Raw genomic sequence first — 24712 nt, forward strand, 5'->3', positions numbered from 1 at the left:
GAAGTCTGAGGGTATTTCGCTTGTCTCATACATCTTGCTCACTAGATGGTAGAGTTTTGTCATGGCTGGCTCTCCCAAGGCCATCAGTAGTTCTAATGGAATGTTGTCTACTCCTGGGGCCTTGTTTCGACTCAGGTCTTTCAGTGCTCTGTCAAACTCTTCACGCAGTATCTTATCTCCCATTTCGTCTTCATCTACATACTCTTCCATTTCCATAATATTGTCCTCAAGTACATCGCCCTTGTATAAACCCTCTATATACTCCTTCCACCTTTCTGCCTTCCCTTCTTTGCTTAGAACTGGGTTGCCATCTGACCTCTTGATATTCATACAAGTGGTTCTCTTCTCTCCAAAGGTCTCTTTAATTTTCCTGTAGGCAGTATCTATCTTACCCCTAGTGAGGCACGCTTCTACATCCTTACATTTGTCCTCTAGCCATCCCTGCTTAGCCATTTTGCACTTCCTGTCGATCTCATTTTTGAGACGTTTGTATTCCTTTTTGCCTGCTTCATTTACAGCATTTTTATAGTTTCTCCTTTAATCAATTAAATTCAATATTGCTTCTGTTACCCACGGATTTCTACTAGCCCTTGTCTTTTTACCTACTTGATCCTACGCTGCCTTCACTACTTCATCCCTCAAGGGTACCCATTCTTCTTCAACTGCATTTCTTTCCCCCATTCCTGCCATTTGTTCCCTTACACTCTCCCTGAAACTCTGTACAACCTCTGGTTTAGTCACTTTATCCAGGTCCCATCTCCTTAAATTCCCACCTTCTTGCAGTTTCTTCCGTTTTAATCTACAGTTCATAATCAATAGATTGTGGTCAGAGTTCACATCTGCCCCTGGAAATGTCTTACAACTTAAAACCTGGTTCCTAAATCTCTGCCTTACCATTATATAATCTATCTGAAATCTGTCAGTATCTCCAGGCTTCTTCCATGTATACAACCTTCTTTTATGATTCTTGAACCAAGTGTTAGCTATGATTAAGTTGTTCTCTGTGCAAAATTCTACCAAGTGGCTTCCTTTTTCATTTCTTAGCCCCAATCCATATTCACCTACTACGTTTCCTTCTCTCCCTTTTCCTACTACCGAATTCCAGTCACCCATGACTATTAAATTTTCAGCTCCCCTCACTATCTGAAAAATTTCTTTTATTTTGTCATACATTTCTTCAATTTCTTTGTCATCAGCAGAGCTAGTTGGCATATAAACTTGTACTACTGTAGTAGGCGTGGGCTTCGTGTCTATCTTGGCCGTAATAATGCGTTCACTATGCTGTTTGTAGTAGCTTACCCGCATTCCTATTTTTTTATTCATTATTAAACCTACTCCGGCATTACCCCTATTTGACTTTGTATTTATAACCCTCTATTCGAATGACCAAAAGTCTTGTTCCTCCTGCCACCGAACTTCACTAATTCGCATTATATCTAACTTTAACCTATCCATTTCCCTTTTTAAATTTTCTAACCTACCTGCCCGATTAAGGGATCTGGCATTCCACGCTCCGATCCGTAGAATGCCAGTTTTCTTTCTCCTGATAACGACGTCCTCTTGAGTAGTCCCCGCCCGGAGATCCAAATGGGGGACTATTTTACCTCCGGAATATTTTACCCAAGAGGACGCCATCATCATTAACCATACAGTAAAGCTGGATGCCCTCGGGAAAAATAACGGCTGTAGTTTCCCCTTGCTTTCAGCCATTCAGAGTACCAGCACAGTAAGGCCGTTTTGATTAGTGTTACAAGGTCAGCTCAGTCAATCATCCACACTGTTGCCCCTGCAACTATTGAAAAGGCTACTGCCCCTCTTCAGGTACCACACGTTTGTCTGGCCTCTCAAGAGATACCCCTCCATTGTGGTTGCACCTACGGTAGGGCGCTATCTGTATCGCTGAGGCACGCAAGCCTCCCCACCAAGTACAGTCGATAAAGTAGGTAGATGCGAGGGATCCACAACTGCAAGAATCTCACAAAACAGTAAAGTTACCTATAAAAAGCATCTGATAACACTGCAGAATATAAACCATGTGATCTGAATAAGATCTGCGGAAAGCTATATTTAAAGTCAAACTCTGGCACGAAGGAGGCAGTGGGGGTTCAGCTCTTGTTAGTTTCATTGAAAAACCGTAACAAACTTTAGATCTGCATCACAAATATGGAGGCTATTTTGATTTGAAATGCTATTATGCCTTTAATGAAAATAAAGTCTATAACTGATTTTGCTTGTCGTTGTACATGAACATTAGATATGCTGACTAACTATAATGCTCATTTTGCTTCTGATTTCCTTACGCATGACATAATCGAACACTGAACGTGACTACCGTTTTTATAAAATCGTTTCCATATACATAGATCTAAAGCATTATCTGAATGTGAAGATTTTTATTTCAGATAATTTTTCCAATTGTGGTCCCCATACTTCATAATGTAGTGTCCCGTTGTGTAAATTTCCGCATTCGAGTGGTTTTGTTTGGTGTGCTGGATTAGATGAGATGACGGAAATAGTTCGAAAGACTGGTCACTTTCGGAAGTAATACACTGATTTATTATTACTTCCAATGTTTACATATCAATTCCAACAATAAATTAATTAAATCAGACGTTCTTCTGACTTGAATGCTGAGTGACAGACGTTGTTGGGCAACGCAAATGACTATCTTTATCTCTGTTTCACTATCAGTAGGTGAGATTATTCCTCCCTAGCTACCATCATCTCCACATTCTACAATCTACATTGTCGATTAGCTTCTCTGTTTGATGAGCGGCTGCATTGCAGTGCTCGTAGTGCAGAAAATTAGTCTGGAATTATGAGTACAAATCATTGAACCAGAGGAGAAAACGATTTGTCCTTATAATGTCTGAAGGTTTACATACATTGTTTGTACGAACAAAATGAAATTAGGCTCAATAATGTCAATTAACAGAAAAGGTGGCCTTCACCATTAATACACTCATGAATGCTCCAACCTACTTAAAAATTTTGCAAGTTAGACAGATTTGACTTGATAGCAAATTTTTTACAAAAAGTAATTAATTGTACAGTGCCGAGTGAGTGTGAATATGGTGATAGTTCAGTTAAAACGTTTAGTAACTTCAGTTACCGTGTTACAAATATTTGTTGTTTTTTAGTGATCAATCGGTTTTCTGTTCAGTTTGATTGTAGTTTCAGCCTAAGAAACGGTATTCCTTAATGTTAATTTTATGTATGGTTATGACAAGGGCTGGAGTGTGTTACATACTGTGCAAAGTGCAGTATGAGACCGAAATGATGGTTTAGGTCAATCCTTCTTGACAATAAGCTACACTTGACATGACCATTTTCACCTCAGCCAACACTGCACCCACTAAAGACTGCTTGTTTTACGTTTCCAGATGTTCTCACGGTTCAGTTCGCCACCTGCCTGCCAGGGGAAACCCAGGCTGGTCGATGAGCCGCCAACACCTGCGCCTCTGCGCCGCCTTCGGACACCTCGACCAGAGCCGAAGGAGAAGAAGGCGGCGTCCACCACCGCTGGCAGTGAAGAGGCCGCTGCTGATAAACCAGTGCTTCAGGCAGTGCATGTAAGCAGCACAGCCCACTTTGTACAACATCAGACGATAATTACAGCCGGAGTGTTCAAGAAATAGGATAGAAATGAATTCCAATGATGTTATGCAGACACGTTTATTGACATGACAATTTCTTTCCACAGTTTGGTCCAAGACCAAGAATTGTGCATTTTGACTTGCCTGGAGTCGAAGATGAAGAGGAGGAAGTCTCTGGCTCTTACTACCCGCCCGGAGTTCCGGTTCCACCCAGTCGTCTGCAGATCTTTGCCAACAGACCACGCAGACGGAAGATTATCCGGGAGTCACCGTCGCAGGAAGTGCAGACTGCGATGGCACAGCTCAGAGCTGAGATACAAGCCATGGTATGTTAGCCATGTGGCTGTTACAAATACAGCATTACATTAGAAACTCAAAGTAGTTTTCTTCTTTTTATTATTATCTTTTTGCATAAGACACTTGTAATAAATATATATGTAAATGTATGTGTAATTCATTCATTCACCCATCGTGTCCCCTGTAAACTACACCAAAATTCTGTAAAACACTACCATGTGATCATGAGGCATGACAAGTTCATCTTAATGGCAAACGCAATACATTTTTTATAGAAAGGTGGAAACGAAAACATTTATTGGTCTCAAATTTGTGTAATAAGTTCAGTAACCAGTACCGATTGTTATGATAGTCATTAGATTGATCGAAAACCAGAATATGCATATTTTTGTGTAAGGAAATAACGATGACTGCAACACTTGTGTTAATTGATTTGGGTGGAAAGTTCGGGGAGTGGTGATATTCTCATTATGAAGATTCATTTATGTCTACACCAGCTTCCACATTATATTTCTGTTATTTTGATTACTTGCAAAAGTCGTAGTCACCGCCCTGTTACAGAATGTTTGTAGGCTGGAGTACCTTAAGTAGTAGATATAGTGTTGCTAAAGGAAGTGGCGTAATAAAGATAATTCTTTTTCTCATTCACAGGAGAACCCGCCACCCACACCGTGGATTGGACGTTTAGTGGAGAGTCTACTTGACATCTATCGGAACAAGAGAGATTACCGACGAAACCATGGTTTGGCATGTTATTGCATAGTTAATTTCTAAGACTTACAGTTCTGGTCCAGTAGGCAGCTCCCATTACCTGTAGTTTGACTAAAATATCTCTTTCCGTTTTTTACTTTTTGATGTTATACTTCATGTGTACAAAAATGTAGTAGGAACATTTTAGGTTTATCATACTTTTTACTTCGAATACACATACTTTAGTATTGCCAGGGCAAAGTCTTGAATATGCACATGAATATGAATTAAATGTCAATCAGTACAGAACATAAACTGAAAAAGAGATCTATTATTAAAATTTGTAAGCATACACAGATGTTTCTGATTATGTTTCTTTAACAGCCAATTTATATCTACAGAAACATCGAAACGGAAGATCAAAGCAAAATTTTGCATTCATAGCCGAGTGCTGCGCAACATTACATTCAGTGGACCCCTACTCTGGCGTTCACCTCCTGATACAACTGAAGGAGAACAATGAATGACAACACAACATTTGAAAATACGCGACAAACTTATGCAGAAACCCATCATCAAAAAAGTCCGCAGTTACTACACGTCAGAGGCTTTGCAAATTATTCTGTCCAAAGGTTTCTCTTCATCCCTGCTCATTTTGAATTTCAACTCAACATACGAGCACACAAAACAGAGAACTCTATCGTCACCTAATACCCATGAAACAAGAGACAGTAACAAAGGGCTTAAAGCCGATGAATTGTACAAGTGATAGCAGATTGTCATCTACGAAGTCTGCAGATCTCACCGTTGATTCTGAGAGCCGTAAAAATGCGTTTGAAACCGCCGCACATTCCCGTTTGCAGAAAGCGCAGTAATATTACGACAGCAGCACGCTGAGTGTTAAAAACTTTCTGCACACAATATACCAATGTGAAAGTGAAAAATGATCGACAGTGAGAAGACGGCCTATGCATATTATCCATAGGAGAAACTGTCGGACAAGTAAGGAAAAGAGCAAGTCATGGTTAATAATTGTAGAGTGAAGAAAAGGCCGAGAAGGTGCTTCTGACAGGCAATTTACATGATAGGAAATGTCTGAGTTAATGCAAAACTTGCGGGGAGTCACCCCTTAGTACCAGCTGCATTTGAGTCAAGCTTTGGTGCAGCATTGTAACATGTGTTACAAGGTATGTGGCGAAGGATATTCGTGAAGAAGGATATGTACTGATTATTGCAGGTACAAGTAACTTTTTGGACCGTAACTTTGAATCTACAAATGAAGATGAAATCAGGAAAGTCACTAAAAATGCTGCTTTCACTAAGAAGAAAATCGTATCTTTCTTTGAGTGATCAACAGGCCTTAGTGCCTCGGGATTCGTTCAACCAACCGTGCCAGTCATACATGTGCGTGACTGGTGCATCGCACCTCAAATTGTTGTACAACATGTAACGTTGCCTGCATATGAATGTTTTCTTTAAGAGATTACTTACATTACTAATTTCTAGACGCAGTCTACTTGACAGAAACATGTCACCGAATCCCAGGGATTTCTAATAATTTTAGTAAATGGCAAATATTTCCGAAAAACAGAGATACAAACTAACTATAGACACAGCAGCAGCAGTTAATCGAAAAGCTGAAGTTTGGCGTTTGGAGAGCGCAAATAGTCAGCTACACACAACAATACTATTAAAGATCAGCTACTCATACCACAAAATAAACCGAAAAATCAAAAGATATTTCTCCAGGTGCTTTAGGCTATGCTAAATACAATTTATTTTGAAAGAAAATTAACATTAAGGAGATACACTTATCTGGATACAGGTTAATATCAAAATGCCGTAGACATACATCTACATCTACATCTACATCTACATTGATACTCCGCAAGCCACCCAACGGTGTGTGGCGGAGGGCACTTTACGTGCCACTGTCATTACCTCCCTTTCCTGTTCCAGTCGCGTATGGTTCGCGGGAAGAACGACTGTCTGAAAGCCTCCGTGCGCGCTCTAATCTCTCTAATTTTACATTCGTGATCTCCTCGGGAGGTATAAGTAGGGGGAAGCAATATATTCGATACCTCATCCCGAAACGCACCCTCTCGAAACCTGGGGAGGAAGCTACACCGCGATGCAGAGCGCCTCTCTTGCAGAGTCTGCCACTTGAGTTTATTAAACATCTCCGTAACGCTATCACGGTTACCAAATAACCCGGTGACGAAACGCGCCGCTCTTCTTTGGATCTTCTCTATCTCCTCCGTCAACCCGACCTGGTACGGATCCCACACTGATGAGCAATACTCAAGTATAGGTCGAACGAGTGTTTTGTAAGCCACCTCGTTTGTTGATGGACTACATTTTCTAAGCACTCTCCCAATGAATCTCAACCTGGTACCCGCCTTACCAACAATTAATTTTATATGATCATTCCACTTTAAATCGTTCCATACGCATACTCCCAGATATTTTACAGAAGTAACTGCTACCAATGTTTGTTCCGCTATCATATAATCATACAATAAAGGGTCCTTCTTTCTATGTATTCGCAATACATTACATTTGTCTATGTTAAGGGTCAGTTGCCACTCCCTGCACCAAGTGCCTATCCGCTGCAGATCTTCCTGTATTTCGCTACAATTTTCTAATGCAGCAACTTCTCTGTATACTACAGCATCATCCGCGAAAAGCCGCATGGAACTTCCGACACTATCTACTAAGTCATTTATATATATTGTGAAAAGCAATGGTCCCATAACACTCCCCTGTGGCACGCCAGAGGTCACTTTAACGTCTGTAGACGTCTCTCCATTGATAACAACATGCTGTGTTCTGTTTGCTAAAAACTCTTCAATCCAGCCACACAGCTGGTCTGATATTCCGTAGGCTCTTACTTTGTTTATCAGGCGACAGTGCGGAACTGTATCGAACGCCTTCCGGAAGTCAAGGAAAGTAGCATCTACGTGGGAGCCTGTATCTAATATTTTCTGGGTCTCATGAACAAATAAGGCGGGTTGGGTCTCACACGATCGCTGTTTCCGGAATCCATGTTGATTCCTACATAGTAGATTCTGGGTTTCCAGAAATGACATGATACGCGAGCAAAAAACATGTTCTAAAATTCTACAAGAGATCGACGTAAGAGATATAGGTCTATAGTTTTGCGCATCTGCTCGACGACCCTTCTTGAAGACTGGGACTATCTGTGCTCTTTTCCAATCATTTGGAACCCTCCGTTCCTCTAGAGACTTGCGGTACACGGCTGTTAGAAGGGGGGCAAGTTCTTTCGCGTTCTCTGTGCAGTGTGCAATATGCTCTTTGAGTACTGTACTTCAGTGGTGGAGATGCGAACACAGAAGCTAATTGTTTTTTGTTAATGCAGAGACTCCAACAGCGATATGTTTTACACAGCATCTAACTATTAGAGAGGGTACAAGTCAAACAGTGACAATACCTGCAAAGTCGCAAAATGTGTGAGGAAGTCGATATTTATTTGACACACAACGTTAAAGACAGAGAGCACCTGGAATTACTATAATATGTTCTATCACATTCCCAAATAAAAAATTTCCAGGAATAGTAGAAGAAGCAGTGGCTGATAATTGGTTTCTAAATCCCACCGTCTTTTGTGAAACAAATTTAAGTCTGAAAGTAACTGGTTAATCTGATCATTAAGGTCAAATGAAAGGAATAAGGCTTTCCCATCAGTGAAATTTATTTCAGTAAGATCACTTTCCATACAGTTTTGCTGTACTAAGACCATTAGGTAACTATTGTGGAATTCGAGAGAATGGGTGGCTACAATCTAGCATCAAGACATTTTGGTACAAATATAATGGTTTAAGAGAAATATGTGGCTAGAACAACCAAGACTGGGCATATATACAAATAATGTTCCACAACATTTGTCCACATCTTCCGAGAGACAAGAATCATGTGCTGTACACAGAAAGAGAAAAATTAGATGAACAAAGCTAAGGTCCCTATGGGAATTACTAGACATAGAATGAATATAGTTGTGAAATCAGATGACCTTCAACTCTAAAAGTATCAGAGAGGCAGATGATGTTAAGTTGGAATTATGTACCACAAAATTCTAGTATTTTCTAACACTAGGCACATAAAGCACATTGATTCGCTCCTCCTGATCTTGAGCATAACCATTTATCAAGGAAAATGAATGACTTTTCAAAGTCTGTGACGTTTTCTGACCGAAAAGTGCCCAAAGATAACTATACCAGGCGTATAATGTCACAGGCTTGCAACTAGTTGGGAGTGGAACATTAACTCTATATCTTTCAAAGACTTACGTTTCGTTATTCAAAAAGTACTTGTAGGAACAAGATGTAGTGATAAGTGGGCACACACTAGACGAAACGTCAAGTGGAAAGTTCTTAGGGAAATGATATTCTCGTTTGCCAATTAGATCGGGTTTTCTTGAAGATGCGGACACTGATACTAAAAACGATAGGGTATGATCCTTTGAAAACAGAAATAATTGTAACCGGAACATATTTTGTACCAGTAAAAATGCAGTTAATTTTAATGTAAGTGTAAGGGCACGGAAATTCTGCGAATGGTGGCAACTGTTTCAATGTCACAAGTGTGCGCCACGGAGCAAGGAGAAATGCGAGCGAGTCAGTTAGCAGTTCATAGGGCAAAACTTTCTGTTAGATTACAAATCATTTCTAGTTACATAAAAGATATGTAAGATTTGAAAAATCTTGTAGTACTAATGACTATAAATTTTAATGCGTGGAAAAATATCGATCACAATCCATTTTCTAGAAGTGCTATTTTAGTGGTCGATAATTTAACAACATTGTGAAAATGGGATCTTTCATTAAAATAGGACTTAACAGAAGAAAATGAAGCTTTATTGGTAGTTATCGTCTGGTACTTCATATGTCTATATAAAAATACATACAAAAGACACATACATAAAACAATAACTCCTAAACCAGGTTTGTTCTGTTGCTTAATTCTGCTGGTGCAAGTGTCCAAAGCGTTATTTGCTCAAAACTACACTGTGTAAACGCTCATTACAGAATGGGTATTTAAACATATTTATGTTTTATCAGATATTAATGGTAAAGGACTGTTTCATGGGAAATCATTTCTTTGGTGATAGGAACTGACGGTTATTATACCGAAACGATACACACTAGGATCAACTCCTTCTTCATTGATTCCCGAGTGCCATCTCTCTTTAATTTAAGAAGCAAATTGTGTCAATAAAACAGGATATATACGAAACTTTCTCTGTGTTTTCTAAATCACAAAAATCAGCTAGTACATAGACAATTATATCGATGAATACTGAAGAGTTATTGAGAAAAGCTGAACAACGTGTTACAAACAGATAATCGGATTTAACGAAGGCATATTGACTAGGAAGGAAACTAAATCAAATTATTTGGGAAACAAAAATTAGAAAAAAATAGACTGGAACCCGATTGCTGTGTTATTCCCGAGTAATAAAATCACTGTCTTTGTGTCCGTCGTGGTTGAAAGTGTATGAAATATCTCTGGAAACAGAAAACGAGAGCAATTTTCAACTGCTAGCTCACACAATTAGATTCACAACGTGATTCAGAGATTGTTTATGCCTCCCCACACGCCAGGGAATGTTTCTTACCTAGCCGGGACAACATATACACAAACTTTTGAGATCAGCTCCGCTGCCGGGGTGAAACGGCGAAGCGATATCTGTGCAGTCGCGACAACGGTGGGTGTGCGGGCATAACTGCAAGTAGTGTTCGTTAACTTACTACGTTTAGGTCTGCTTCGTGAGCTGCGAAATGCACACCCGGTGATGTACCTGCTGTGGGCATATACACAGTCACATTCCTCAACAGTATCTCTTGGAATCATGCGGCTCTTTTCTGAAATTCTGATCTACTAATTACTAGTTTTGGCTGGGTTTCGTTTCCATTTACGGTTTTGAGCACAAATTTTCAATCAGCTCATTGCCAGGATATTTCTAAGTATTAGATCTGACAGAGTTTTAGTACTCCCCGCAAGAAAGCAAGCGTCCTTGTAAAGTATATATACATTTACTGCTGCTGCATCTACGAAGTTATAGACCGCTTTCATCCATCTATGCTTAGAGGGGAATGCAGACACACAGTCACTCCGAGACCATACGGTAGTAAAAATAATGGAAGGTTATACTGGGTTCGTTGTCTGTTTAGAAAACTTCAGCTGACACGGCATATTAGAAATTTTAGACCCTGATTCTGGAATAGAAATATATTGTAATACTTCTACATTGTTTAACTCAACTTTGTCCTCTGGAAGTAACTGCCAGAACGTGCCATTCTTCTCTGTTTCCTCCATACTAAGAATTCGTGTCAGTGTCGTCAAACCCATCTCCTAAGAGAAGCTGTTCTTTCTCAGAAGGGCTCAAGCCTGATTTTCTACAAGAATACAGTTTAAAAATATTTACTGAATGCAATACTATAATTCTGAAACTATATCAAGTAAACTAATGAAGTATATCATATATTAAGTAAATCATATATGAAGTAAATCATATATAGATCATATATCAAGTAAATTCCGAGGTACTAACACAACACAAAATAATTTGTGCCGAGGTACTTGTTTGCATCTGAAATATTAAGATAAATTTGAGGGAAATTAAGATTATGTACGGACTTTTGCCAACACGAGACAAAAAAAACCATCTCACAGGATTTGCACTATATGCAATGAAACTGGAGGCAGATAATCATTTGCATATCTATATTACACTGTAGTATCATAATAAGTCGATTTAATTTTGTAAATGTAAATAACCAGCAAAATTCGAAGCAAATGGTGCACTGAAAACTTCTCCTTCGGCTCCCCATGTTCCGGTATAGCTCACTGTTCACAGGAAGTTTACCTTGCGATAGTAACGTGGGAGTCAGTATGTGTAAAACTGTCTATGACATCCGAGCGCAACGCTACATTTTAGAAACTGTTTGATAAAAGTTTCAAGAAAATACTGAGGTACCATAATAACACTATATAACACGTCCAGATGTATATGTTTACAACTGAACGTAAGTAAACTCAAGGAAAATTGAGATTATGTACGTCTTCTTGCAGACACGAGGCAAATATATTCGTTTCGCGGCAGTTTACACCAAATGCAGTGGAAATGGAGATAGTTTATAGTCACTATATCGATATTACACTATGCAAACATAGTAAATCGGCTAAATTCTGTAAACGTGAAGACTTACCAGGAAAATTGCGACACATTGCATCGGCTGAAAGCTGAGACTGCTTTTTGGTTACTTTATCGACCATAACGTTCGAGTGCAACCATCTGTTGACAAAACAACGTAAGTTCATTGTGGTTGCTTTGTTGACAACAGACCGTTCCCATGCAGTAGATGAATGCGATAGGTTAGATTAGAGGTATCAGATTACAGAGAGTTGGACCTTATGTGGTCTGGTTAAAATATTGACCTCAAACGCGTCAATTGTTATCTAGTGGCATTCTCAGCGATAGCAAATGCATTTCTATTACAATTGCGGCACTCTCACCAAAAATGAAAAATATGTTTCAAGGGAATAAGTACGCCGCTATAAAATACTAAGTGGGAGATTGCCAAAATGAGATGTAAGAAGTACTCAAAACATTGCCAAAAAACCACATCATGAACAGTTACTTCCAATCGCAAATAGTAAATTCTTGAACACCAGCATTGTTAGTCACCATCAGTGCGAGTGAGACAGACGAGAACCGACGTCATAGGGAAACCCAGCAGAAGGCATTTGTGTCCAGGAAGACGTAGCAATGTTAAATATGGAGCACCTAAGATCGGCCCTAAAGGGAAACATTTATGAAAACTATTTAATCCTATAGTGATGCAGGGAATGAAGCCACAGTAAAGCTAATCTACCATCCTTCATACGTTTTCATGGTGATTCCAATAAAACTTGAATATTGATCATATCTATAGTAGTTCAGGATTTACTGTTAAAGCGAAATTAACAAGTTTTGTAACGAAGACCTGAATACTAAAGTGTGAACGCTATGGTCGATCTTAACGATCGAAATTTCATATAGAAGAGCATCATTAAAATGACGAGCATTGTAAATATCAATTCTGTAACTTTATTTGTTTAAAAGATATAGTAAACTTAAATTATTAGTATTTTGAGTTAAGCATCAGATCATCATTTCCTCCACACAAAACACATTGAACGATGACTGCATGACACCTTAGTGAATCATTAGGTAATAGAATATTTGTTGTGTAAAGTTTACTGCATAATTGTTAATTTTGTTCTTTATTTACTTATCAGAAAGCTCATTGGTGCAAGGCTACTGGCCGTGGCATTCAAAGCCAAGAAGGAAATTGTATTGGTTTTATGTAAAATAATTTAACGTTTATTATGTAATGGATATTATTGTCACTTTATTTAGAACGTGAAAGTGGTCAAGCTTTGATTATTTAAGTATGTTAAAATTTAAAATAATATAGAATAAGCTGCAGTCAATCATATGGACGGCCTCAGTAAAGGGAACTGCCCTAGTCAGTTGAGTGAGGATATTCGGTGCGCGGGTAATGCGGTCGGGGACGGGCAGAGGGACAGTGCTGGTGGAGACGCGAGAGCGGACAGTTCGGCTGGAGGCACCAAAGGGTACAGTTCAGATTGAGACGCGAAAGCAGACAGTCGGTCTTTAGCCAGCTCGGAAGTGAGACGACTCAGAAAATTTCGCGTTGTGTGGTATCGCGGTACTTAGTCTCTGAGCGGAGAGCAACCGGGCTCCTGGTGTGAACTTTAACTTTTCGTGTAAATATCGAATTGGAATATTGGACTTGTATTTCACTATGAGATTGTGAACTATCGAATTGTGTCAAACGGATATGCACTCGAGTGTAACAGTAACTCTAAATACGACCACTTCCGCTTTTAGTTTGCTTTCTGCATAAATATTATTCTAACCAAATCGCAACTGCTTGGCCTACATCATTTATAGGTTGTTAATTTAGTTTCAGATATTATTATTACCGTTATTATATGTTACGTTAACTTTGTATTTCGCAAACTTGCCATCAGCCAGATAATTTAACCAATGGGTCACAAGTGTCTAATATAGGGCGTGTAATGCGACACATTCTGTTCAACCCCTAGAGGAGTTTAAGCCAAGACATTTTGACGAAGAGGAACCGCATGCGAGCCCGAATATCTATGGGATGTTAGCTCGCACTCTGCTGCCACTCTTTTGGAGTTGACACTGAGTGGCGCTGCAGTCGTCATTGCGCAGTGATCTAGTTGCTTATGACCTTGACCTTCAATATTACACTGACAGTGTTACTTTGCTTAATGAGTATGACTACTTTTGCGTCTTACTCGTAATCCCTACTCGTTAAGTGGAACACTTTTTTCGTTGGAATCCATGTAGAATTAGTTAATGTGTTCCATTCCGAAAAGGTAGATACTCAAAGAGACTTATAACACAGTACTGTAATTTTTTATATATAGTACAGCACATCATACTTTAGAAGAAAATTATCGAAGGTATTTTTTATGCCCCGCTTAGTCGAAAAAGAGACTTAGCAAAATCGTTAATTAAATTCGTACCGTGCATAGCTACTTCCTTACGGACATCTTTATTGAATTCGTGCCGGTAAACGACGACAAATCAGAATTGGAATTGATAAACAGATTCTGCAAGAAAATGGGTTACTACTTACCATGCGCGAGCAATGAAGAGATCTTGCATCATCCTTGCAGAAAATTCGCGAGCAGTACAGCTGACTCAGTACAGTATTGTCGGAGTTTCTACTTTCCACAGTGGTAATTTATAGGAGAACGTGTAACTTAGTGTTCATTTATAGGGGTCAAAGAGACCGATCCAGGCCAGAATTGGTTTCTGAAATTGATATTAATGACTGAAAAAGAAACCACCCAACAGACTCTTTATGTGACACATCATTCGTTAAGCGAGTAAATCTCTTACATTTTCTTCTATTCGTTGTGCAAATCACTCGTTATGGGAGGCGTTCAATAATTACGGCTGATCGTATACCATTCATGTCTGAGTCCATACTCAGGGCCAGACTGATAGTCTTTGTGGTATGGTCCACATCAAACATGCATGTTTTGAGATATTGACCTCTAATATTCAACCACAGAAAAAAAAATCATCTGAGATATCGAGGGTAGTAAATGATATTCAGCTGACTCCTAACACATGTTAGATGTAGTTTATTGGATTTTCAAATAAAATGCACCCATTGCAGGGCTAAAAAACTTACAGACATTATAAGTAAGTGGAATAAAAATTGATCAGCTTAACTGTCTCTTCACAGATGTACATGTACAAGGTAATACCTTGTATAGTCCGGAACCCGCGGCTGCTACGGTCGCAAGTTCGAATCCTGCCTCGGGCATGGATGTGTGTGATGTCCTTAGGTTAGTTAGGTTTAAGTAGTTCTAAGTCTAGGGGACTGATGACCTCAGATGTTAATTCCCATAGTGCTCAGAGCCATTTGAACCATACCTTGCGTAACTAAATATTATTTGGTGGATCTCACTCATCTCTTGACAGCACGTCTTCCACGGAATTCCTAGCTGTCTGCGTAGCAGTTGGTAAGTTATCGTAAAAACCATTGTGAGGAGGCGGAATGAAGTACGGTATTGACTCAAGGTTTTTCTTCCTTGGACTCTGGGATGCTAGAGGTTCAGCGCAATGTCCTGAAGTTTGACCTATTTCTAAATCGTTTCTAGAAGACCACTACATCGTCGTTATGAAGGTACGTAAACTGTATTACATGGTGCTTCTGTTTGGTTAATCGGATGCATCTGATGTTCATCCAAGCCGTAGTTAGACCATTAATTTTTTTCCAATTCGGTGGAACTGATGTTAAACTGTCAGAGCTGAAGAAATTATCAGTTTTGGTTTCCACCCATCAAACTTATATTTGCTGACTCTGCATGTTTTGATTGTCTATCTTGCGTTCCACCTTCATAGTTTCACTGGACTCTTCAAACGATAAAATTTTTCTTTATGTAAATCTAGAGCAAGAGTACTCTCCATTTGTAACTTCATGAAACCAGGTTAGCATGCATTGAAGATAAATAAAGTGTGACAACTGATGTACATTGAAAACGATGATTTTTTGTACATTTCATATGCTAAAGTAAACCGACTATAATGGGTGTCTGCATTCGACGAATTTTTTTTTTAGTTTTTGATTCGTCAGTCTTCTGTCTCGTTTGATGCTGGCCGCCATGAATTCCTGTCCTGTGCCAACCTCTTCATCTCAGAGTAGCACTTCCAACCTACATCTAAATTATTTGCTGGGTGTATTCCAGTCTCTGTCTTCCTCTATAGTTTTCTCTCTACAACTCCCTCTAGCACCAAGGAAGTCATTCCCTCATGTTTTAACAGATTTCCTATCGTCCCGTCCCTTCCTTTTTCAGTGTTCTTCACGTATTCCTATCCTCTCCGATTCTGCGCACAACCTCCTCATTCCTTACCATGTCAGTCCACCTAATTTTCAACGTTCGTCTATAACATCACATATCAAATGCTCCGACTCTCTTCTGTCTCGGTATTGCCACAGTCCCTGTTCCACTGCCATACGACGCTGTGCTCCAGATGTACATTCTCAGGAATTTCTTCCTCAAATTAAGGCTAAGGTTCTATACTAGGAGACTTCTATTGGCCAAGAATGCCCTTTTTGGCAGTGCTAGTGTGCTTTTGATGTCCCCCTTGTTCCGTCCGTAACTGATTATTTTGCAGCCTCGGTAGTAGGGTTCCTTTAATTCATCTACTTCGTGACCATCGATCCTGGTGTTAAATTTCTTGCTGTTCTCATTTCTGCTACTTCTCATTACTTTCTTCTTTCTTCGAATTACTCTCATTCCACATTCTGTACTCATTAGCCTGTTCATTCCATTCAGCCGATCATGAAATTCCTCGTCGGTTTCGCTGAGGATAGCAATGTCATCAGAAAATCGTATCACTGATATACTTTCACCTTGAATTTTAATTCCACTCCTGAACCTTTTACACTAAAGCGCCAAAGAAACTGGTACTGGCATGCGTAATCAAATACAGAGATATGTAAACAGGCAGAATATGGCGCTGCGGTCGACAACGCTTGTTTAAGACAAGTGTCTGGCGCAGTTGTTAGATTGGTTACCGCTCCTACAATGGGAGAATATCAAGATTTAAGTGAGTTTGAATGTGGTGTAATAGTCGGCGCACGAGCGATGGGACACAGCATCTCCGAGGTAGCGAGAAATTGGGGCATTTCACCGTAGGACCTTCTCGCGAGTTTACCGTGAATATCAGGAATCCGGTAAAACATCAAATCTCCGACATCGCTGCGTCTGGAAAAAGACCCTACAAGAACGGGACCAACGACGACTGAAGAGAATCGTTCAATTTATCAGAAGTGCAACCATTCTGCACATTGCTGCAGTTTTCAGTGCTTGGCCATCAACAAGAGTCAGCGTGCGAACCATTAAACGAAACATCTTCGATATGGGTTTTCGGCGTCGGAAGCCCACTCGTGTACCCTTGATGACTGCACAACACATAGCTTTACGCCTCGTCTGGGCCCATCCACACAGACACTGGAATGTTGCCTGGTCCGACGTGTCTCGTTTCAAATGGTATTGAGCGGATGGACGTTTACTGGTATGGAGACAACCTCATGAATCCATGGACTCTGCATGTCAGCAGGGAACTATTCAAGCTGGAGGAGGCTCTGTAATGGTGTGGGGCGTGTGCAGTGGGAATCATGTGGGACCCCTGATAAGTCTAGATACGAGTCTGACAGGAGACACGTACGTAGGAATGCTGTCAGATCACCTGCTTCCCTTCGTGTTCACTGTACATTCCGACGGACTTGCGCAATTACAGCAGCACAATGCGACACCCCACGCATCGAGAATTGCTACAGAGTGGCTCCAGGAATTCTCTTCTGAGTTTAAACTCTGCTGCTGGCCATCAATCTTCTCAGACATGAACATTATTGGGCATACCTGGGACGCCTTGCAACTTGCTGTTCAGAAGAGATCTCCAGCCGCTCGTACTCTTACAGATTTATTGACAGCCGTGTAGTATTCATGGTGTCAGTTCCTTCCAACACTACTTCAGTCGTTAGTCGAATCCATGCCGCGACGTGTTAAGGGAGTTCTGAGTGCTCGTGGGAGCCCTACACCATATTAGGCAGGTGTACCAGTTTCTTAGACTCTTCAGTGTGTATCCATTACTGACTCTTCGATGCACAGGATGAACGGTAGAATCGAAAGGCTGCATCCTTGTCTTACACAGCATTTAATCCGAGCACATCGTTATTGGTCGTTTACTTTCATTATTCCCTCTTGGCTCTTGTAGATACTGTATATTACCCGTCTCTCCTTGTAGGATAAACCTACTTCTCTCAGAATTTCGAACATCTTGCACCATTTTACACCGTCGGACGCTTTTTCCAGGTCGACAAATCCTATGAACGTGTCTTGATTTTTCTTCAATCTTGCTTCCATTACAACCACAACGGCAGAAGTGCCTCTCTGGCATCTTTACATTTCCTAAAGCGAAACTGATCGTCATCTAACACTCCCTCAACTTTCTTTTCCAGTCTTCTGTATATTATTCCTGTAAGCAACGTGGATGCATGAGCTGTTAAGTTGATTGTGCGATAATCCTCGCACTTGTCAGCTCTTGCAGTCTTTGGAATTCCGCAGACCGAAATTCCAATTCCGAAGTTACTTGTTATTATTGATAAATGTGAGAGCTGTTTGTGAATAACAGAAACAAGTTTTGTATAAAGTATTGAAGCGACGTTTGTTATATATTTGTTTTGCGGTTTCTAATTTTACTTTTTTGTGAAGGAAATTTCATTTCCTAGCGTTATATGATAGCACTGTATTCTTTTCTATATATTTACTACCGAATTCCCTCTGTTTCACCTTATAAATCAATAATTTTCGAATAAAACCAGAAGTAGCAATGAAAATTTGAGTTTATTGTAAATCCTGTTTTTTCTTAAGGAAGAAACAGGAGCATAATTGTTTAGAACAAAAGTGTTCCTTTACATATACTCATTCAGTTTGTAAACGGTATACTGATTCCGGATTTTAGAGGAATGTTGTAAGACACTGACTGCATACCTAAAGAAAACGATCATTAGGAGGTAATGTCCGATAGGTATGCAACAGTCCAAATCCAAAGGTAATGTAGATACAACATTAACTTACCAAAGTTTCTAAGAAATCTACCGTAGTCTGCGCTTACTTGTGATAGTCTACAACAGCCTATGGCGGTTACCCAACTCTAATCGCAATTAATAACGAAAACTGACAGAGATGAAAGCATACAACAATGGAACAAAAATATTTACAGTATACATGGGTCCGCCAAGAGCCGTTGACGAAATATATGCCTGTGTGTGGTTATGAGCTGCCACTGATTTTAGTAGAAATGATTTCCCTATAATTGGGCTCGAATTTCGTGTGTGATTGAAGGTTGGGGAATGTGATATATGATTGTTGGGGCACTGGATAAATGGAGTGCAGCCTTTACCTTGGCCCCCAAGATTACCTTATTTCAATCGGCTGGGTGCTTCTGTCTGGGGTTACTTCAAATGTGAAGTGTACAGAAATCTGGTTGCAAAGTTGGAGAACTGGAGCAGACAATTATAGATTCTTGAGAAGATTTGCAATATATTAATATTTACAGTTGATGTTACTGACAAGTTGTCTTGTGACAGCCAGAGCGAGAGCACCAGCAGCAGCGAGTACTGTTTGTATAAAGCGTTTATTTTGCATTTTGTTTACGACCTTCCACTAAGGAAGGGATTCTATTTGTGTTTATCTGCTCTGCATAGTAACTAACAGTTCTTGATAAAACTTTACGTAGTTTTCGTGTTAGATTTCTTAGTGTTTTCTTGATCGTTTAGAACAGAAAGCGCCCTAAAACGTCTTTTGTTTGTTTCGCGGCCGTTAGCCACTAGTCACTTGAATCAGCAGTTGTCTTGTGACAGCCAGAGCGAGAGCACCAGCAGCAGCGAGTACTGTTTGTATAAAGCGTTTTTGTACTTATTTGCTGCGCTTAGCTTTTAAATAGTTTTTCTGGGAAAACCTAGCGTAGTTTTCGCGTCTCGTATTTCAGTGAGTGTTTCTTGATTATCAGAGTAGCTCATCAGAAGATTATCTTGGGAATTTGTCACCGTATAGAGTAGGGTAAACATAGTCATGTGTAGGGACCGTGGTTGTTGTGAGCGGACGCAAGGAGAATTGGCCACTCTTCGGGGGCAGGTGGAGGCTTTGTCTGTTAGGCTCATCGAGCTCGAGGCGCAGGCGTCGGCTCGTAGTGGCGTTGGAGCAACTGTGGTGAGACCTATGCCTACTTCGGTGGCCTTGGAATCACATGGAACCCCTGATGTCGCTGCGTCTTCCGGCAGTGATCATCTTACCGGTCAGCCATCACTCCAGGGTGAATGGCGGACAGTGGTGGGCTCGCGCGTGCCTGGCCGAAAGGCGAAGTGGGATCTGGCCGCGTGGCAGCTGCCTTACCCCTTTCCAACAGGTACGGGGTGCTTCCTAGTGGTGATGACATCGTTTCCGAGCCACCACAGGATGCCTCGCCTGTTGGGCCAGTGGCCGATTCTCCGGCAAGGTCCCGACAGTCACAGAGGGTGGGCCTATTAGTTATAGGGAGCTCCAACGTTAGGCGGGTTATGGAGCCCCTCAGGAAAATAGCGGGTAGGTCGGGGAAGAATGCCAGTGTGCACTCGGTGTGCTTGCCGGGGGGGTCTCGTCCGTAATGTGGAGGAGGCCCTTCCGGCAGCTATTGAACGCACTGGGTGCGACCGGCTGCAGATAGTAGCACATGTCGGAACGAATGACGCCTGCCGCTTGGGTTCTGAGGCCATCCTTGGTTCCTTCCGGCGGCTGGCTGATTTGCTGAAGACAACCAGCATCGCACGCGGAGTGCAAGCTGAGCTTAATATCTGCAGCATAGTGCCCAGAGTCGATCGCGGTCCTCTGGTTTGGAGCCGTGTGGAGGGTCTAAACCAGAGGCTCAGTTGACTCTGCGACTATAATGGTTGCAAATTCATCGACCTCCGATATTGGGTGGAGAACTGTAGGGCCCCCCTAGACAGGTCAGGCGTGCACTACACACCGGAAGCAGCTACTAGGGTAGCAGAGTACGTGTGGCGTGCACACGGGGGTTTTTTAGGTTAGAGGGACCCCCCCTTGGGCGAAACGATAAAATACCTGACGGCTTACCAGAGAGGACATTATCATCGTTGATAAAGAACGTCCGTCCTCAGAGACCAAAAACAGGAAAAGTTAACGTAATATTGGTAAACTGCAGGAGTATCCAGGGCAAGGTTCCTGAATTAGTATCTCTTATTGAAGGAAATAGTGCGCATATAGTATTAGGAACGGAAAGTTGGTTAAAACCGGAAGTGAACAGTAACGAAATCCTAGACACAGAATGGAATATATACCGCAAGGATAGGATAAACGCCAAAGGTGGAGGAGTATTTGTAGCAGTAAAGAATTCAATAATATCCAGTGAAGTTATTAGCTAATGCGAATGTGAAATAATCTGGGTTAAGTTAAGTATCAAAGGTGGGTCAGATATGATAGTCGGATGCTTCTATAGACCACCTGCATCAGCAACCGTAGTAGTTGAGCGCCTCAGAGAGAACCTGCAGAACGTCGTGAAGAAGTTTCGTGATCATACTATTGTAATAGGGGGAGACTTCAATCTACCAGGTATAGAATGGGATAGTCACACAATCAGAACTGGAGCCAGGGACAGAGACTCTTGTGACATTATCCTGACTGCCTTGTCCGAGAATTACTTCGAGCAGATAGTTAGAGAACCAACTCGTGAAGCTAACGTTTTAGACCTCATAGCAACAAATAGACCGGAACTTTTCGACTCCGTGAATGTAGAAGAGGGTATCAGTGATCATAAGTCAGTGGTTGCATCAATGACTACAAGTGTAATAAGAAATGCCAAGAAAGGAAGGAAAATATATTTGCTTAACAAGAGTGATAGGGCACAAATCGCAGAATATCTGAGTGACCACCATCAAACGTTCATTTCTGAGGAAGAGGATGTGGAACAAAAATGGAAAAAATTCAGAAACATCGTCCAGTACGCCTTAGGTAAGTTCGTACCGACTAAGGTCCAAAGCGAGGGGAAAGATCCACCGTGGTATAACAATCATGTACGAAAGGTACTACGGAAACAAAGAAAGCTTCATCATAGGTTTAAGAGTAGTCGAATCATAGCTGATAAGGAAAAGCTGAACGAAGCGAAAAAGAGCGTAAAGAGAGCAATGAGAGAAGCATTCAACGAATTCGAACATAAAACATTGGCAAACAATCTAAACAAGAACCCTAAAAAGTTTTGGTCATATGTAAAATCGGTAAGCGGATCTAAATCCCCTATTCAGTCACTCGTTGACCACGATGGCACCGAAACAGAGGACGACCGAAGAAAGGCAGAAATACTGAATTCAGTGTTCCGAAACTGTTTCACTGCGGAAAATCGTAACACGGTCCCTGACTTCAGCCGTCGCACGGACGCCAAAATGGAAAATATTGAAATAAACGATATCGGAATTGAAAAACAACTGCTATCACTTAGTAGCGGAAAAGCATCCGGACCAGACGAGATACCCTTAAGATTCTACAGTGATTATGCTAAAGAACTTGCCCCTTTTCTATCAGCAATTTATCGTAGATCGCTGGAAGAACGTAAAGTACCTAGCGACTGGAAGAAAGCGCAGGTCGTTCCCATTTTCAAGAAGGGTCATAAATCAGATGCGAATAATTATAGGCCTATTTCGCTTACGTCAATCTGTTGTAGAATAATGGAACATGTTTTGTGTTCTCGTATTATGACGTTCTTAGATAATACAAATCTCCTTCATCATAACCAACATGGATTCCGCAAACAGAGATCATGTGAAACTCAGCTCACCCTATTTGCCCAAGAAATTCACAGTGCCGTAGACACTGGCGAGCAGATTGATGCCGTATTCCTGGACTTCAGGAAGGCATTTGATACGGTTCCGCACTTACGTTTAGTGAAAAAAATACGAGCTTACGGAATATCGGACCAGGTTTGTGATTGGATTCAGGATTTCCTAGAAGAAAGAACACAACATGTCATTCTTAACGGTTCAAAATCTGCAGATGTAGAGGTAATTTCGGGAGTACCGCAGGGAAGCGTGATAGGACCTTTATTGTTTACAATATACATAAATGACTTAGTTGACAACATCGGTAGCTCCGTGAGGCTATTTGCAGATGACACGGTTGTCTACAAGAAAGTAGCAACATCAGAAGACTCGTACGTACTCCAGGAGGACCTGCAGAGGATTAATGCATGGTGCGACAGCTGGCAGCTTTCCCTAAACGTAGATAAATGTAATATAATGCGCATACATAGGGGCAGAAATCCATTCCAGTACGATTATGCCATAGGTGGTAAATCATTGGAAGCGGTAACGACCGTAAAATACTTAGGAGTTACTATCCGGAGCGATCTGAAGTGGAATGATCACATAAAACAAATAGTGGGAAAAGCAGGCGCCAGGTTGAGATTCATAGGAAGAATTCTAAGAAAATGTGACTCATCGACGAAAGAAGTAGCTTACAAAACGCTTGTTCGTCCGATTCTTGAGTATTGCTCATCAGTATGGGACCCTTACCAGGTTGGATTAATAGAAGAGATAGACATGATCCAGCGAAAAGCAGCGCGATTCGTCATGGGGACATTTAGTCAGCGCGAGAGCGTTACGGAGATGCTGAACAAGCTCCAGTGGCGGACACTTCAAGAAAGGCGTTACGCAATACGGAGAGGTTTATTATCGAAATTACGAGAGAGCACATTCCGGGAAGAGATGGGCAACATATTACTACCGCCCACATATATCTCGCGTAATGATCACAACGAAAAGATCCGAGAAATTAGAGCAAATACGGAGACTTACAAGCAGTCGTTCTTCCCACGCACAATTTGTGAATGGAACAGGGAAGGGGGGATCAGATAGTGGTACAATAAGTACCCTCCGCCACACACCGTAAGGTGGCTCGCGGAGTATAGAAGTAGATGTAGAGAAACTCCCACCCTCATTTTCAATGGTAAACTGGTCGAGCGGATTTCAGTTCAAGTATAAAAACACGAAGAATGTGTGATGAACTGTGAAAAAAGAAGCGAAATAGAAAAAGTGAACTGAGAAGCAGCAGATGAGCAACATCGAGCAAGTTGCAAGGCACAGCGTGGTGGTTATGTGGTCACGGTGGTGGTCTACGAAGCAGAAAATCCGTGATCAAATCTTGACGTGTCTGTTCTTCTCCTGAAGTCTAGGCAATTGTCATGCCATACACTGGTTATAGAACATGAGTCATGTGGTAAGAATATACTACTGTCGCAAGTAAATTTGATGAGTAGTGAGAGTAGGCGAGATGCCGCTTAGACCTCTCACAGAATTGAATGCAACAAATAAATGGTGTTACAAGGAATTCGAGAGTCAAAACTTCCAAAACGGAACGCAAGAGTCATAACATGTCGTACTTGTATAGAAAAAACGGGAGGTACGTATGTCTGGAGATCCCTTCGTAACACGTCTCTGTCGCAAACGGACGTTAAGCACTACAAAGACACAAGTTTAAATACAGCGAACAGATACGTTAATGATCGGACATACAGTTCAACATATTATGACAAAAAAGAAAAAAAATTGGGCACGAGAGAAATTTGAACGCAGATCTCCTCCTTCACAGTCCAACACCAAAGCGGCGTAACCATGACACCGTGGCAACTGAAATTCTGTCGATGTTGTACTTCTTGAGCTCGAACGATTCACTGTGCCTATTTTGCTTCGTTTTCCGTAGTTTGGTACATCTTCATCCTGATTTCATTCTTGGTCTGTGTTCAGTTTTTGACAGGTTATCCACTGGGCCACCTAACCACTATATCTGAAATGGATGCGATGTGATGCTTCCCTTGTGAGAGATATTGAGAGTCACCTATATCTACGATAATGATGTAGGCCGAAGTAATGAATTAAAATATGTACCAGCACCAGGTTTTGAACTAAGATCTTGAGTTCACAAAGAAATTGCTCCGCTTAATA

General features: G+C 41.0%; 1 protein-coding gene across 1 annotated transcript in view; it reads left to right on the forward strand.

The window, feature by feature from the left end:
- The first annotated feature begins 3383 nt into the window (after positions 1-3383).
- Positions 3384-24712, forward strand: part of LOC126418711 (serine/arginine repetitive matrix protein 1-like) — a 98204-nt gene continuing 76875 nt past the window's right edge. The window contains exons 1-2 of the mRNA XM_050085614.1: positions 3384-3572; positions 3704-3922. Of these exons, the coding sequence (XP_049941571.1) occupies positions 3384-3572; positions 3704-3922 (408 nt within the window). The remainder of the gene's footprint in view (positions 3573-3703; positions 3923-24712) is intronic.

Source organism: Schistocerca serialis, chromosome 9 (assembly GCF_023864345.2).
Source record: "Schistocerca serialis cubense isolate TAMUIC-IGC-003099 chromosome 9, iqSchSeri2.2, whole genome shotgun sequence".
In the NCBI taxonomy this organism is placed as follows: Eukaryota; Metazoa; Arthropoda; class Insecta; order Orthoptera; family Acrididae; genus Schistocerca; species Schistocerca serialis.